We start from the raw sequence: 17,297 nt of genomic DNA, 5'->3' as shown, positions 1-17,297 counted from the left end.
ATCAGGAGTGGTGGAATGGGTAGATCTGTGTGCATCCAGTAAATAAACTGATTAACTGGGACAATGGGCTCAATGAAGACTAAAAGGAAAAAGTGAGCGGAGAGGCGCCCTACACAAATGAGTGAAATGCAAAAAGGGGTCAGACAAAGAAGAATAAGAGAGAGGAAGTTGTGATTTCAAACATTCAACGGTGGGATACACAGGTGCTGGTCATAAAATTAGAATATCATGACAAAGTTGATTTATTTCAGTAATTCCATTCAAAAAGTGAAACTTGTATATTAGATTCATTCATTACACACAGACTGATGTATTTCAAATGTTTATTTCTTTTAATGTTGATGATTATAACTGACAACTAATGAAAGTCCCAAATTCAGTATCTCGGAAAATTAGAATATCAATTAAGACCAATGCAAAAAAAGGATTTTTAGAAATGTTGGCCGACTGAAAGGTATGAACATGAAAAGTATGAGCATGTACAGCACTCAATATTTAGTTGAGGCTCCTTTGGCCTGGATTACTGCAGCAATGCGACGTGGCATGGAGTCGATCAGTCTGTGGCACTGCTCAGGTGTTATGAGAGCCCATGTTGCTCTGATAGTGGCCTTCAGCTCTTCTGAATTGTTGGGTCTGGCGTATTGCATCTTCCTCTTCACAATACCCCAAAGATTTTCTATGGGGTTAAGGTCAGGCGAGTTTGCTGGCCAACCAAGAACAGGGATACCATGGTCCTTAAACCAGGTACTGAGGTACTGGTAGCTTTGGCACTGTGTGCAGGTGCCAGGTCCTGTTGGAAAATGAAATCTGCATCTCCATAAAGTTCGTCAGCAGCAGGAAGCATGAAGTTCTCTAAAACTTCCTGGTAGATGGCTGCGTTGACCTTGGACCTCAGAAAACACAATGGACCAACACCAGCAGATGACATGGCACCCCAGACCATCACTGACTGTGGAAACTTTACACTGGACTTCACGCAACATGGATTCTGTGCCTCTCCTCTCTTCCTCCAGACTCTGGGACCTTGATTTCCAAAGGAAATGCAAAATTTACTTTAATCAGAGAACATAACTTTGGACCACTCAGCAGCAGTCCAAAGGCGAGACGCTTCTGACGCTGTCTCTTGTTCAAGAGTGGCTTGACACAAGGAATGCGACAGCTGAAACCCATGTCTTGTATACGTCTGTGTGTGGTGGTTCTTGAAGCATTGACTCCAGCTGCAGTCCACTCTTTGTGAATCTCCCCCACATTTTTCAATGGGTTTTGTTTCACAATCCTCTCCAGGGTGCGGTTATCCCTATTGCTTGTACACTTTTTTCTACCACATCTTGTCCTTCCCTTCGCCTCTCTATTAATGTGCTTGGACATGGAGCTCTGTGAACAGCCAGCCTCTTTAGCAATGACCTTTTGTGTCTTGCCCTCCTTGTGCAAGGTGTCAATGGTCGTCTTTTGGACAACTGTCAAGTCAGCAGTCTTCCCCATGATTGTGTAGCCTATAGAACTCGACTGAGAGACCATTTAAAGGCTTTTGCAGGTGTTTTGAGTTAATTAGCTGATTAGAGTGTGGCACCAGGTGTCTTCAATATTGAACCTTTTCACAATATTCTAATTTTCCGAGATACTGAATTTGGGACTTTCACTAGTTGTCAGTTATAATCATCAACATTAAAAGAAATAAACATTTGAAATACATCAGTCTGTGTGTAATGAATGAGTCTAATATACAAGTTTCACTTTTTGAATGGAATTACTGAAATAAATCAACTTTGTCATGATATTCTAATTTTATGACCAGCACCTTTATGAGAAGGAACTTCCACTCATTGAACCTTCTCAATCCGCTTGGGATGGGGTTCATACTCACACACAGACACACGCCTACTTTATACTGGGATTAGCTGCACTGCCCATCTATGGTGGTTTGGAATCTAAGTAATCAATGTAACCACAGTGTATTCATCTATACTAATAAAAGGCAAAGCCCTCACTCACTCACTCACTCACTCACTCACTCACTCACTCACTCACTCACTCACTCACTCACTGACTGATTGACTCACTCACTCACTCACTCACTGACTGACTCATCACTAATTCTCCAACTTCCCGTGTAGGTGGAAGGCTGAAATTTGGCAGGCTCATTCCTTACAGCTTACTTACAAAAGTTAGGCAGGTTTCATTTCGAAATTCAAAGCGTAATGGTCATAACTGGAACATATTTTTTGTCCATACACTGTAATGGAGGAGGCGGAGTCACGTATCGCGTCATCACGCCTCCTACGTAATCACGTGAACTAAAAACAAGGAAGACATTTACAGCACGAGTCACACGCGGGAACGAAGGTAAATGACGTTAATTTTTGACTGTCTTTTAATACTGTGTAAGCATACATATTAACACATGTCCAATGAAACGTGTGCATTTACGGGGTGATTTCTCAGGCTTAAAAGCTCACCTTTTATCAAACGCGGGAAGAAAGGTAACTGACGTTGTTCACTGTCTTTTAATACTGTGTAACCATACATATTAACACATGTCCAATGAAACGTGTGCATTTACGGGGTGATTTCTCAGGCTTAAAAGCTCGCCTTTTACTAAAAAGGTAAATGCAAAACTATTTTCAATCAGTTTATTGAAACGCTCCCGTTAAGGATTGCAATAACATATTCGCGAGATAAAAGAACGAAGTAGGGGGAAATGGAGGAACAGCCGCAAACAGCGAACAGCAAAAAATTAATTAAACAATTGAGAACGGAGCGAGTTAAGCATACAAGCATGTTCATAAGGGAAACAAACCACGGTGTAAAACGTAACTTTAAATTAAGTTTATAGAAACGCTCCCGCTGCGGATTGCAATAACATATTCGCGAGATAAAAGTTTAATGAGAAGACACGAGGTATAAACGAACCACACGCCGTGGCGCAACGTTAGGGGCAACAGTTTCAACCATTCTATGATCTGCTTCTCGCAACTGAAAGACGGCACATGGCGGATGTTAGCCGACTTGCTGACCGCAACGTTAGGGGCTTCAACTATGGCGCTGACGCCACATCTCAGTGCCAACACTTTGCAGACTGTACTTAAAAGACACGCCCTCCTCACTGGACAGTTAAAAACACCAATCAAACTAATGATGACATCAAGTATTACCCAATCAAAAGTACGAAAGGAGGCATCTTCATAAAATGCGTGTGGGATGATTTGCATGAGACGCTGCTTTAAAAAAAAAAAATGATAAAAAAAATACGGGATAAATCCCGTCCAGTATTGATTCAAAATGGGACGCGCAATTTCATTCTCAAACGCGGCACGATTCCGTATTTTAAAGGATGGGTGGCAACCCTACAGTGCCAGGTAACCACCCATACAATCAGATTGTGATTCAGACTAGGAATGCAATGAATGTAATTACCCCGATCTACATACAAGGCGAAAGTCTTGCAACATTCAAAGATGATGGTTTGCGATAAGTACACCATACAACATAAAACAGCTTATGAAGCCTTGAACCGAAAAAAGCAAGATCTCAGAGATCGTAAAAAAAAAAAGAGGAGGTAATGTCGTTTTACTCGCTGTAGATTTTAGTCAAACATTACCAGTTATTCCACGAGGGAGACCAGCAGATGAACTCAACGCGTGTTTAAAATCCATGCTTCTCCCACGGTCGGTTATATGTCGCGTGTTCTCGGGTAGGTACACCAAAAAATTTATACATTTCAGCATGTAATGGGCAAAGAAAAAGTGAGGTATACCCGAAGGCACTGCAGTAGTACTCAATGTAACTTTACTTCTTAAATGTTAATGTTTTACTGTTTAATAATTTATACGCTTCTTATATATTGTTTCAAATTCTTTTATCAAAATACCAGTGACAGCGCAATGCACGATAACATGGAGTGAATACACCATACGCATCTGCCCACGGCCGCCCCTGGTGTGCGCAGATAGGAGTTGATTCTAAAATAAAATAAACATAAAAAGAGTAATACAATCATCACCCATAAAGCGGATAGCAGACGTGACGTATTATATGTGTACCAGATTTCAAGTCAATAGGTGAAACGGTTTGCAAGCTACAGGTGATTTAAAATCCTGGACAGACCAACGAAAAGCCACGGTAGCAAATTATAGAAGAAGATTTACTGTTTAATAATTTATATTTATATGAAATGTGCTTCTTATATATTACTTCATATTCTCATATGATAATGATGTTAATGTTGTTTATATTGATTTCTATGTTATTGTAAGTGCATCTATGTGTGTATATGTATGTATGTATGTATGTATGTATGTGTATATATATATATATATATATATATATATATATATATAAAAAATATATATATAAAAAATATGTGTGTATATTATATATCTGTATATGTGTGTGTATATGTGTATATGTATATATATATGACAGCAACACTCATAACAATGACAACACAATTACATTGACAATCATGTTACGTTATTTTTAAAATGTTTCCTTTACTTTTTCATAACCTCTTTAACACACTACTTCTCCGCTGCGAAGCGTGGGTATTTTGCTAGTCATTAATATCTGCAGAACGCCATCTATTGGAATGTATTTTGTAATGCACGTAGTAATTAAATTCATTAACCCAGCCTCAGAGGATGCATAAACCAGTGTGCCTGTCCCAAGCCTGGATAAATGGGGAGGGTTATGTCAGGAAGGGCATCCGGTGTAAAATTTTGCCATTTCAATATGCGGACAGTTGATCTGCTGTGGCAACCCCTAACAGGAGCAGCTGAAGGAAGAAGAAGTAGTAATTAAATTCACTATATTTTTTTTTCTAACACATGGCGTATCACAAACATTTGTAGTAATAAAATGCATTGCATTTTTCAATCCAACAGAAAATAATAATAAACAATAATACATTTTATTTATATAGTGTCTTCAGATGACACATTACAATCATTAGCACTGCTTTTACAAAACCCATTTCAAATGGCAAGTAACAGAGACCAAGCAGACAGACACGTACTTTATACCAGGACTAGCTGTGCTATCAATATAAGATGGGTTGAAATCTAAGTAATCAATATAGATCTCAGCATATTCTACACTAGCATTTCCACTATATGAGAAGGAATTTCCACCCATTGAACATTCTCAATCCACTTGGAAAAGGGGTTCATACTCACACATAGACACACACACCTACTTTATACTGGTACTAGCTGCGCTACCCATCTATGGTGGTTTGGAATCAGAAGAAATCAATGTAGACCACAGTGTATTCATCATTAATGTTTGCAGTGCATCATCTATTGGAATGAATTTTGTAATGCATGTGGTAGTTGAATGCATTGAGTTTATCATTCCAACAGATGGCACATTACAAACATTAGCACTGCTTTTACAAATGGCATTAAACGGAGACATGGGATGAGGCCCTATGCTTTCTTTTCTAATATGATTAAAACAGCATGTTATTTATTTATTTTTTTGTTTAAATGGAGTGTTGGTGTCCATTAACTTTTGCCTATTTTCAAAGATTCCAACATAAAAATACTCTGTCAGAGTCACAGTTTTGGGTTCATTTTCGTGCTCTCAGTTTTACAGGAAAAAATGAAGCTCGATATGAAACATGCAATTTATAAGCCTTGCTCTTTGATAATCAAGTGCTTTAGCAACACTACAAACATAAGAGCTCATTGCAAAAGCTGTCATTCAGAGAATTGGTTTGAGTTTTTTTGGCAATTCATTGAACCAGATTTAATTTTTCTTTATGTGTATAATATCTTTCCATTTAGTTTTATCCTTAATCCTTACTTTTTGTTGTGTTACTTGTCTGCTAGGACCGGGCCTCATATTCGCTTACTGCTGCAGTTATTGGGAGTGCAGTTATCTGAGGGCTTTTTAAATTGTTTGTTGCTACAGCTTCCATGCTGTGGCCTTGGCGCTTGATAACAGTCTTCTTTAACTACTCTCTGTTTTTCTGAAGTTTCTTTTATGATTTTTGAGATTGTTGGCTAGATTCATTTGTATTTAAAATTTAGACTTTGGCCTATAGAATTTTGGGGTTTTGATCAGTTACTATTATGTTATTATATCCTTTAATAGCTTCATTTGCTCTTTCTTTTTCTTTTGGAATAACACTTTGAAAGGTCAATTTGCTTTTGTTTATTATCTTTTCTTATGATTTTGTTATTGCCATATTTCTGTTACTCTTTCTTCTTGCTATTTTATAGATGTTTTTTTTTTAATTTGTTGAAAGCTATTAAAATGTATCTTTCCTTTTTTAATCACCAAAAACTTAATCACAAAAAGTATCAGTTTACTGTTGTATTGGTCATTGTCAAGTTATAGCTAGGGTTTATTTCCTGGTTTATATTTATTTTATTTATTGTTACATTTGAATCATTTTTAATGTTTTATGCAGTATTTTGTTAGTATTGTAATGTTCATTTAGTATTTAAATGTGTATGTGTTCCTTGTGTTTTTGTGGGTGGTACTCCAAGAGGCGGGGCCACCTCTGATGTCACTGTTGACGGGCCGCCCCCGTCCTTTATATGTGAGACTGGGGAGATGGGCTTTCAGTGCTTCATTGATGCATCTCTTTGTAAGTATTGATTTTCTGTTTTCTTGAAATATTTGCTTCACTTTTTTGTTTTGTTTTTTGATTCTCTGTTGCTCTTGGCTTACCATTTTAGGCAAAAGCTTTTTGCCTTGTTCAATTTTGTGTCCTTCCTTTAAGAAACTTAAATAAAATTCTTCTTTCATAAAGATTTCTTCTTGGATTTGTCTCCAAGAAAGAATTTTTTATAGTTCCTTTTCCTTGTGGGGCATTTTTAGTATATTTTGGGACTTTGCAGTTCTGAAAGTTTAGTATATTTTGGGTGTTTGCCAGCTGTAGCACACCTGTGATGACTAGGGGTTGGCACCTTTGGTGAGGTTATATTTGGGCAAGCTGGTGAAGGTTCTGTCCTGTTTTGTGTGATTTTTCAGAAGCCTTACCCTTTTCACTATTTCATGTGCACTTAGTGACATCATTGTGGTACCATGTTGGCAGCTGTCACCTTTTTGTGTGCAGACTACTGTAACACCTCAATTTAGGAGTTTTGCTAAATGGCTAATTAGACTGAATGTTTATGTCACTTGGTTTACTCAACAGTCATCATTATTTGAGTCAGACAACCTTCCCACAACCCTAATCTTAACCTGTGTAACCAGCCATATTGCTTAGCATCATTGACATATAATTTAAAGCGACAACCACATCAACAGAGTAGAGGTATGGAGGTCAGCAGCTACAGTAGAGTCTACTGAAATGTTCATCTTCTTTTTTCTGGCAAAGGCCTTTTTGCTAGGTGATACCTTACATATCTTGTGTAACATGTGACATCAGCTTATTCGTATTGACCTCCTTTTCAAAGCTGCACTTTCAACTGTGAGCGTCAAGGAATAAAATAGAACACATATTGATAGTTCAGCCCCCATGTGCTACACAGAAACTACTCCATATTGTACAGTTTGCATGTCTTTTCACTTCACATCGACCAGCTATTTGAAAATCAATACTATCAGGCAGTGGCAGAAGAAAAAAGATATAACAAAAATAAAAAGAGCTGTACGATTGTACAGTTTACTTACAATATGCAGCTGAAGAAAGTCTCCAAGACCGGGTGCACTGTCCACCCGTGCAAGTATTGCATCCTTGACATTTGTACTAAAGCCAACTGCTAGTCGGTCTGTACGAGTGCTTGGTCGGTCATTTGCTGGCCAGGTGAACGTTATAAGTCCTCCTCCTTTGCCAAAGATATATGTAGCGCCAGCTGGAAAAAAAAGAAAAAGAAAAAAGACATAAATTCATGAGAGCGGAAGTGATTAAAAGATCCTGTAGTGAGAACAACTTTAAATAATAAGTCAAAGAGAACAAACTGCAATCCTGCATCAATAAGAAAGCATGAGACTTTATCAAAATTAAAGCTCTGACTATATGTTTAAAAAGCTTTTGGAGGCGGTGCTCATCATTAATGCCATTATATTAAATACAGTCCTGCGGTAGGTTGGCACCCTGCCCAGGATTGGTTCCCTGCCTTGTGCCCTGTGTTGGCTGGGACTGGCTCCAGCAGACCCCCGTGACCCTGTGTTCGGATTCAGCGGGTTGGAAAATGGATGGATGGATGGATGGATGGATATTAAATACAAAAGTTTAGGCCTAATCTGTAGCCATGTGACTGGACTGTGCTAAATCCGTCTACATAACAAGTGGTCACAACAGAATGATTGTGGTCATCTTTATATTTCTTCATATGACCAATGCAATAACAGTTACACTTTCTTTGAATTCAGCTGGGATATAAGTTGTTGCTTAGTATAAGGCAAAGTATGGGACTGGAAGCCATAATGATTTTTTTATCCCATTTCTTAACAATGAGATCATAATACAGCATGTGCCTAATAAAGAATTTAGATTCTGGTACCAATTATACATTATTATACACTGAGTTTACACATTAGAAGGCCATAAATGTGTCATGCTAAGTCAGTTCAATCACATAACTACAACTGCATGTAAAACTACATATATTTTTTGTGTCGTGCAAAATAGATTTTCTCTCATACTGTGCATGTAAAGCACTTTTTATGGCAAAAATGATCGTAATTTGCTTTAATGAGATTGCGTTTTGGCTACTGACAGCGCTGAGCTAGTCATATAATCTACTCATGTTCCAATTGTACAGAATATTAGATTCATATAGAAGCTTGGAATAATGTTCATTATATAAAATCAAGTTAGTTCTTTTAATAATTATGGCCTACCCATTATAAGCCAACTCCATAGCAAGCATTCTCATTCAGATGATAGTTTCATGAACTAAAAAGCAGAATTAATAAAACTAATGGAACTAAAAATCAAATGTGCACCTTTTGAGGTGGGGTCTGCTCACCCAAGGATATGAATTAAAGAGAGAAAGATTTCAGACTGTGGACCTTCAGTAACACACTTTCCAACCATTTTCTGGCACAGGGTCACAATGAACTAATCCAGGCCCATGCAAGGTGGGATTTAACCCTGAATGGTGTGCCACCTGCCATTCATTCACTTTAAGAGAAGGAGCTCCAAAACTGAGAGCTTGAACGTCACTGGTGGCTAGAAAGTCCTGCCTAGGCCTTCCTAGGAAATGTCTGCGATTTTCAGTCAGTGTGATTCTGTTCTCATTCTGTACAAACAGAAGCTGTGTGTGTCTAGTATCTGTAAGACACGTACAACTTCTGTTGCTTAAATATTTGTTTCTATATACAGTAATGAAAGGTAAAAGATGAAAATTAACAAATAATGAACATCAAAGACAAGTGCCTAATTATTTTTTTTCTTTAAGTAGCTGATTAAAAATAAACACATCCTAAGCGAAAAAGTGTGAAAACAAGTTCTTTGTTTAAAACACCCAAAAACTAATTTTAATGGAATTTCTGGATTGTCACAGCAGATATGAGATCAAAAACCAACACATTGAGAGGAAAAGTGTGAAAACAAATTCCTTGTATAAAACATGCAAATCAACACTGAACAGTAAGTGTTTATAGATTGACGCAAGAGATATGAGACCAACAGAGAGAACACTTTGGAATCAATGAATTCAATTACTGGGTCATTTTTGCTCTTATTATTGAGCAACACTAGTCCAGAAAGCTTTGCTCTGGACACAACTTGGTGTGCTTTTTTGAAGCCTTTAATGCTGATGGACAATTATGAGAAGCTGAAAACAAAATGTAAATGCAATTAAACTTTTCACAAAAAAGACCAAATTAAATTACGAAAATAGGTGGAAATGAAACTCCACATGGTGGGAAGCCACCTGTCTGAAGTGTCCTTTGTTTTACATTTCAGTATTACATGGAGAAAAGGTAATGCATGTGACTAGGCTTAATGCATCTGAAAAAGAATGAAAATATCTGAGAGATGGCAAACTTTCTGATGTAGACCGATGCTGGACCACACCAAACAATCTAAAAGTGTCTAGTTGTATGTACATAACCTAATCCTAAAATATCGTTAAATAAATACTTTAGGAAAATCAGAGAAGAAACCCTGTGACCCTGTAGTTAAGGTATAGCGATTTGGATAATGGATGGATGGATAGCATCAGGTGTTATCCAGTTGGGATTTCCAGAGAGTTAGGAATTGCTTGCTGGAGTCTGGAAGAAGATGCTGATTTTCAAGAGACTCACGCAATTTATGTCCTTAATCCACACTTGTAAGCTCACAACATCCCAAACACATGTATTTTTACAAAAATATTGTTAAATAAATCACTTCCTGACTGATGCTGGACCACCACACCAAACGATATAAAAGTGTCTAGTTGTATGCACATAACCTAATCCTAAAATATCGTTCAATAAATACTTTAGGAAAATCAGAGCAGGGTATGCAGAGGAAACTCATTCCCATGGGTTGGCACATTTCAGTCAAAGGTCTGCCTTTCCCCCTTATGCATTGGTCAAGAGTCCTGTCTTCAGTTCAGGATTATGTTCCCATGTGGCCATGTTTCTTCCGCATGAATGCTCTAAGTAACAAGTAACGTGAGATTTTTTTTTTCATGGATATTTTGATACAATTTGCTGTTGGTCACCATAGACACATGTTCTATCAGAAACTTTATCTCTAATCTGCTTGAAAACATGAGATTAACATTTTTTCTCTACTATTACTACAAACTAAATGGGGTAATAAACATGATAAAACAATATTCTTTTTGAATAGAATTCCATTTTGCACTCCTTCTTCACTTGTGTAGCTTCTTCCTCAAAATGAGTGGTTATCTTCATATTGTAAAGTTTCCTTCATGTATTTAAAAAAAAAGAATTCAGGGATACACAAAACTCTTCCAGAACATCAACTGGATACCAGTATATATGAAAATCACTCTACTGGACTGCTGAGGTGTGGAGTCACCTGAAGAGGGCAGTAAAAAGACAAGTTCTTTGTGTATGAAGCAAACAGATGCAGAACAGATGATACGTGAAGTACAGCACCAGAGTTGTTCTATTTTATAAACCATCTGTAGTGCTTACAAAGATAACTCACTAAATCCCAGCAATCATGGGCCAGAAACACTGACCTTCTGTCTGTGAACAACTGCTATGACCATTCGCATGTCTTTAAGCCACATTAAAACACACCATTTTGACAAGTTGGTGAAAATCTGTCTCTGCAACATTTTACATCGAGCCTCTTAAAGTGGTGTACGTACAGTGTAACTACTCAGTAATTGCCTGCCTATCTCCTATTAGTGGGCACGATTACCACGTATGCACGATTTAATGTGCGGAAACAGTGGAATCTATTCTAAGATTATAGCACTGGATGGGGATAAAATTACTTTCATTCTATGGGGAGTGCAGCTGCGGGATACATTTTTTCGTTGCTTTGTATGGTAATCAAAAAATTTTGAGTAGTTTAGCTTTGAAATAAAATTTATTATGATACATATTATCAATTATATAAATTAATGAGACTGTTATTGCACTTTACAGTCAATGGAAGGACTCTCCTATTGAAGAATTTTCTTCAACACATTAACCCTAAAAGTGAATTAGTCTTTTTAATGGTACATCTAAAGTCTTCAGCTTCAAGGTTAAGTCATATATTTATCCAAATGATAGATCTGTCACAGAAACCTTTTATTGATAATCTATTTTTGCACATAATAGCTATATACACACTTGAACGTCTTCCTTTGTATTATACATTGGGGGACTAAGTATTCTAGGTAATACCAACATTAATTATATTAATACGCTTTAAAACATAATAAATGACCAAAATTAAAGACTATCCTAGTCCGTAACAAATGCAGATTATTCAAAAAAGGTTTCCAGTTTTTGAAAATGGCTTTATAACATCAAAGGCTGACTTCAAGAGCAAAAAACTCAGAAATTACAGTCAATAACACAGCAAATTTATTTTCTTCAATTTGGAAAAAGAAAATTTTTAGTTGGATGAAGTAAGGAGGTCCACTTGGTCCAGTAACAGCGACAGTGAATATTAGCCCACCAGGAAAAAGATGAAATGAGATCTCAAAATGGGAATTCAAATTGTCTATAACTGCAACAAACTGTGTTTATAAGGCAGAAGTCTATTCTAAAAATTGCCCAGCTTTACACCAAAATTCAAGAGGTTTTGTCTTTATTACAACAGTTCAATTTTTTTTTGTTTTCCATTGATACTAAAAAACATTGGGCACTCCCTATCTGCTCTATAAATTGATGTGTGCCAATTGTTCCTTCTACTTAGAGACAACTGGGATTCTACCTTCCGTAAAGGAACGTAATGTACCTGAAAGCAGTCAACGAAGGTTATTACTTGTGAGTGCCCATTCGGTAGTGAGAAGGAATTTTGCAAGTATTTAATGGATGTAATCTTGCCATACGCTCAGATCATGATAGATAGATAGATAGATAGATAGATAGATAGATAGATAGATAGATAGATAGATAGATAGATAGATAGATAGATAGATAGATAAGCGTAGTTGGCAGGATTAGATAGATAGATAGATAGATAGATAGATAGATAGATAGATAGATAGATAGATAGATAGATAGATAGATAGATAGATAGATAGATAGATAGATAGATAGATAGATAGAGAGGCGTAGTTGGCAGGATTAGGTAGATAGATAGAGAGGCGTAGTTGGCAGGATTAGATAGATAGATAAGCGTAGTTGGCAGGATTAGATAGATAGATAGATAGATAGATAGATAGATAGATAGATAGATAGATAGATAGATAGATAGATAAACTACAGTGTTATACGCATGCTAATATGCTCAGTTAAGCGTTGGCTCTGTAGAAATACTTCACTGTGTCTGGAGCTCCTGCATATTTCTCTGACAAACCAATGGATTGATCCCTGTAGGGATCAGACAGCTAAAGCTGTTGTGCTGCCTTGATTAAAGTGTGGTGTCTCGGTTAAACAGTAGAAACATAACTGAGGAGAAGGGAGGAGATTAAGGGGAAATGTGTTGAAGAAAGACACCGGAACACAGGGATGTTACTGAGCCACACAATACAGTAAGACTGGGGCAATATGCTTTATCCTCAGCAGCTGCTCCATTTTACCGCTCACACTCTAAATGAAACCTGCAATAATAATTAAAAGTTAACAAGCTTGTTAATAGCCTGAGCTCTCCAGAGCTTCAGGTACAGAGGGGGTGGTGAAACAAAAATTAAATAAGTGCTGGAAATAACTAAAAGTGTATTTATAGTGCTAATTAGGCAGTGACATGTATCACTAAGCAGACACTTGCATATCAAAGGCATCTTAACCAATTTAGATATATATATATATATATTTTTTGCTATTTGGCTGTTCATGAAATGTAACTCCATATTTATGGAACAAGCATTACCTTTAATTATTTTCTACTTATTTTTCAAACCTGAGTAATCATAACAAGGACATAGAGTTATCAGAGCCATTTCTGCACATTTACTGTAATCTCAAACTGAAAAGTTTATCATTGATGGCTGACCTGACAGCATGTCTTGGATAGTGACAAGAAGTGGAATATTCTGGGAGAAAAGTGAATCAAGGAAGAGACTGCATAAAAGACACAGTAGCTAAGGTTTTAACATGCGGACCAAACACTGGCTATCATTACAGCATATGCTGCTTGCTCATCTATCTTAGTATAGTATAGAGCTAGAGGTTTGGCCAAAAGCATTATGTGTTTTGGGAAGAATCAGTCCTGGACAGGACACCAATAATTGACATTTTAATTTCTCCTTGGAAACACCAAGATAAAAATAAATGACCATTTAATACACATATTGTTTTCGAAGCTTCAGCAAAGTCTGTTTGGATGACTTATTTAAAGGAATACTTAAAAAATTATATTATTTTTCTATATAACCTACTCCATGTACTCTGCAGTGATGGCAGAGTAAAAATTGAATCTCATGTTGTCATGCAAAACAGAAATAAACAGGTTCTGATGTAACAGGTGTCCATTGTGACCAACGCTGGAGAACAGCAAACAGTATCAAAAGGTCCATGAAAAAATCTCACATTCCTTGTGTCACACAACCCCAGATATCCCAACCCTTGCAGAAGGAGGTTTGGGTGAAGGGCATGAAGGCAGTAAAGGGACCACAGGGCCGTGAGCAAAGGCATGTTTAGGAATTACTAGTATCAGATGCTGCGTTGGGCTGGCGCCCTGCCCGGGGTTTGTTTCCTGCCTTGTGCCCTGTGTTGGCTGGGATTGGCTCCAGCAGACCCCTGTGACCCTGTAGTTAAGGTATAGCGATTTGGATAATGGATGGATGGATAGTATCAGGTGTTTTCCAGTTGGGATTTCCAAAGAGTTGGGAATTGCTTGCTGGAGTCTAGAAGAAGATGCTGATTTTCAACAGACTCCCGCAACTTATGTCCTTAATCCACACTTGTAAGCTCACAACATCCCAAACACAAGTATTTTTACAAAAATATTGTTAAATAAATCACTTCCTGAGAATGCTCTCTTGAACGAATACTGAATTTGCTTAGACGGGAACAAGCACTTGAACTGAACTGAAAGTCTGCCTCATTCACTCGTCAGGAGTCCGGCCTATTTATTGGCTAACATTGTGCTTAACACACCATTAACAAAAAACATGTACTGAAAGACAAGTGCAACTAGAGTGAGTGAAAACATTATCAGAAGAGAACATGTCTTATAATCATGCATATCCGAGATGCTTCTTCAAGCTGAAGCTCAATTCATCCATGTAGTTTCACGGACTGCTGATGAATAATGCTGATGCACTCCAGTTGTTGATATAAATATAAATATAAATATAATGATGGAAGGTGGGTCTACAAATTAAAGAGCTGTTTGCATCTTTGTGTATTACCCACATATGCCAATTCTACCAGAAACTTTGTTTTCTCCATTCTATGCGGTCTCATCCTATTTATGTTCTATAGTTTATGCCTACTACATTTTGTAACATTTATTACTAAAATATGAAAAAGTTTCTGTTTTATCAATGTGTTTACACAGATTACTGTAGAAACGGAACACACATGAAATGCATGTGTTCCAAATAACGATCTATTATTTCCACTCTAAAACTCCACTTCACTCTCAGATAATCAATCAAAGCATGAGCTGGGAAAAGTTTGCGCACGTTCTGTCTTTTATCAGCACATTTAGAGGACAAAGGATGCTGGCGAAGAGGTTTGAACTGATTTAAGAAGCGATTTAAGGTGGGCCGGATCTCCGAGTTTTTTTGTAGGCTCTGGAAATTCTAGTGTTAACCGTGAAGTTTACATAGTCTTGTGAATTTGCTCCATTTTCTTCATGCTGACAAAATGTCATGCGCAAATTTTTAGGACTGGCTGCCCTTAAATGTTACTGAAGTGTATCTCACTCTATCTGTGTGTACCGTTTCATAGGCCAGCTGCCCATTCAGTGCGGGGTACCTGTACTGCTGTACTACTGTTCCTGCTTCTTGTCATTCTAAAATGAGCACACAGCATTGAAAATAGACAGACAAATATTTAAATGAACAAATGAGAACCAACACTCCTATCAATGTCAATTCATACATTTGCCCATCCAGATTTTACCCCTCAACAATATTGTTTTTGTGCTGCTGTTATCAATTTGTTCCATTTCATTTCACTTCCACTCAAGACAGTTAGTACTGCTGACCTGACAGGTCTCCAAAGGGATTCGTAAGCGGGAACACAGCTCGGCAGATGCCATATTGTAGTAACCAAGGGTGAAGGAATTTCCCTGACTGCAAGACGAATGCTCAGCAGGCTTGATGTGAGACCAGCCATCTGATTACGAAAAAATATTGGCAAGCCTCAGCAGCAGAGATTTTGTAAATCGGTCCCATCAAATGATCCGTAATGCTCGAGTATTTGAATGGAACTTTTTATGACATAATGATTAGCATTTTTTTAACTAATTTTTCGTGTTAGGAATGATTAGTGTTTTCTTTAACAAATATGCTTTCAATAGATGTTTAAATATTGATATTCCAAGCTCAAAAAGTACACAAAGGTAACTTTTAAAGAAGGATAATGCAAGTGAAATAACTCAAAGAGAAACACTCAGTATTTAGCCAACTCAGCAAGAGCAATTTCCCATTAAGCCGAAGCGTTATCAATAGAGTTTGTGGCAATAGGCTGTTAAAATGTCTTTACATGGCCTGCAGTTTTATATGTGACTTCATTATGGCTTAGACTTCCTCTGGAGGATTCCATAAATAATTGGAGGCACTACAGCTGGTGTAAACAGTATAGCCTTATGTTTAAATCATTTTTGTTTGATTAAAAATAAAAAGATTAACTGAAAGGCATTGAAGCTGAGTACATCAAAAAACTTTAGTGCTATGTGCTTTAGTTGCTGTACTTTATGGGATTATATATGCTTCACTATTAACCATTCGGTCATATTTTGGTATTTTTCAACAAATGTACATTACGACTTCTGTGAAAAATATTGCATTGCTCTATGAAAAACAAATTCAGTTACTGTAGATCATGCAACATGCTTAAAATCCAGAGGGATATAAATTTATGGCCTGTCCAACTCCACTGCCAGGTCCGTAATAATTTTTGACTTTGTGTCCTCTTTATTGGTTTTTGATCGTGGATTAGCTTTTCACATTCTGACACATCTGAGTAGATGACATTGAACGAGGGCTTGGATTTCGACTAAAATTAATTCAGTCTGGGCAGCACTGCCTGAGAGATGAGCTACAGTAGCTACCTTACAGATTATGTGTAGTTTAAAAAGCATTTTTGGATTTATTTCCTTTTCATACTGTGCACTCACCAGTATTTTTAAATTACGCTTCAGCACCATGACTAATGTAACACCATCCTTTTCCCAATGTGTTGTCTTTGATTATAATATTTGTAAATTGCCTTCAGGTCTCTGCCTTTGTGCAAAGACTTTATAAAGGTATTGCGTGGAACCTACAAAGCAGAGGACTAAAAAGCAAATATGTTAAAAGAGTTGGAGATAGCCTTTAAAGTTAGTAGAGAGAAAGTAGCATCTTCAAAGGATACCTGTACTGGGGGGCATAATGTTCAGCTGGGAAGACCTAGAAGGCTGCCCACTTTAGTGAGGAGACTGACAGCTTGAGTACACAAAGTAAAATGTATCCATACTTTGTTTGAATATTATATGAATATTAAATATTTTCAATATGTAGGGTGTCGTTACGTTCTTAATATAGCTAAAGTTAGAAAACACCGTCCTGTTAATTATTGTTCGGACGTTTATGTTGATATTACCCTTTGCTATTTATATTTGG

At 37.2% G+C, this 17,297-nt stretch overlaps 1 protein-coding gene across 15 annotated transcripts in view; it reads right to left on the bottom strand.

The window, feature by feature from the left end:
- Positions 1 to 17,297, bottom strand: part of nrxn3a (neurexin 3a) — a 1,637,233-nt gene that overhangs the window by 432,464 nt on the left and 1,187,472 nt on the right. For all 15 annotated transcript variants that reach the window (XR_007933698.1, XR_007933699.1, XM_051920149.1 and 12 more), the window contains one exon: positions 7,624 to 7,805. Coding sequence is in view for 13 of the 15 variants with exons in the window: in XM_051920149.1 (XP_051776109.1) it covers positions 7,624 to 7,805 (182 nt within the window). In the remaining 2 variants the exon portion in view is untranslated. The remainder of the gene's footprint in view (positions 1 to 7,623; positions 7,806 to 17,297) is intronic.

This window comes from Erpetoichthys calabaricus, chromosome 16 (assembly GCF_900747795.2).
Source record: "Erpetoichthys calabaricus chromosome 16, fErpCal1.3, whole genome shotgun sequence".
Classification (NCBI taxonomy): Eukaryota; Metazoa; Chordata; class Cladistia; order Polypteriformes; family Polypteridae; genus Erpetoichthys; species Erpetoichthys calabaricus.
This window is presented reverse-complemented; position numbering and strand designations above follow the sequence as displayed.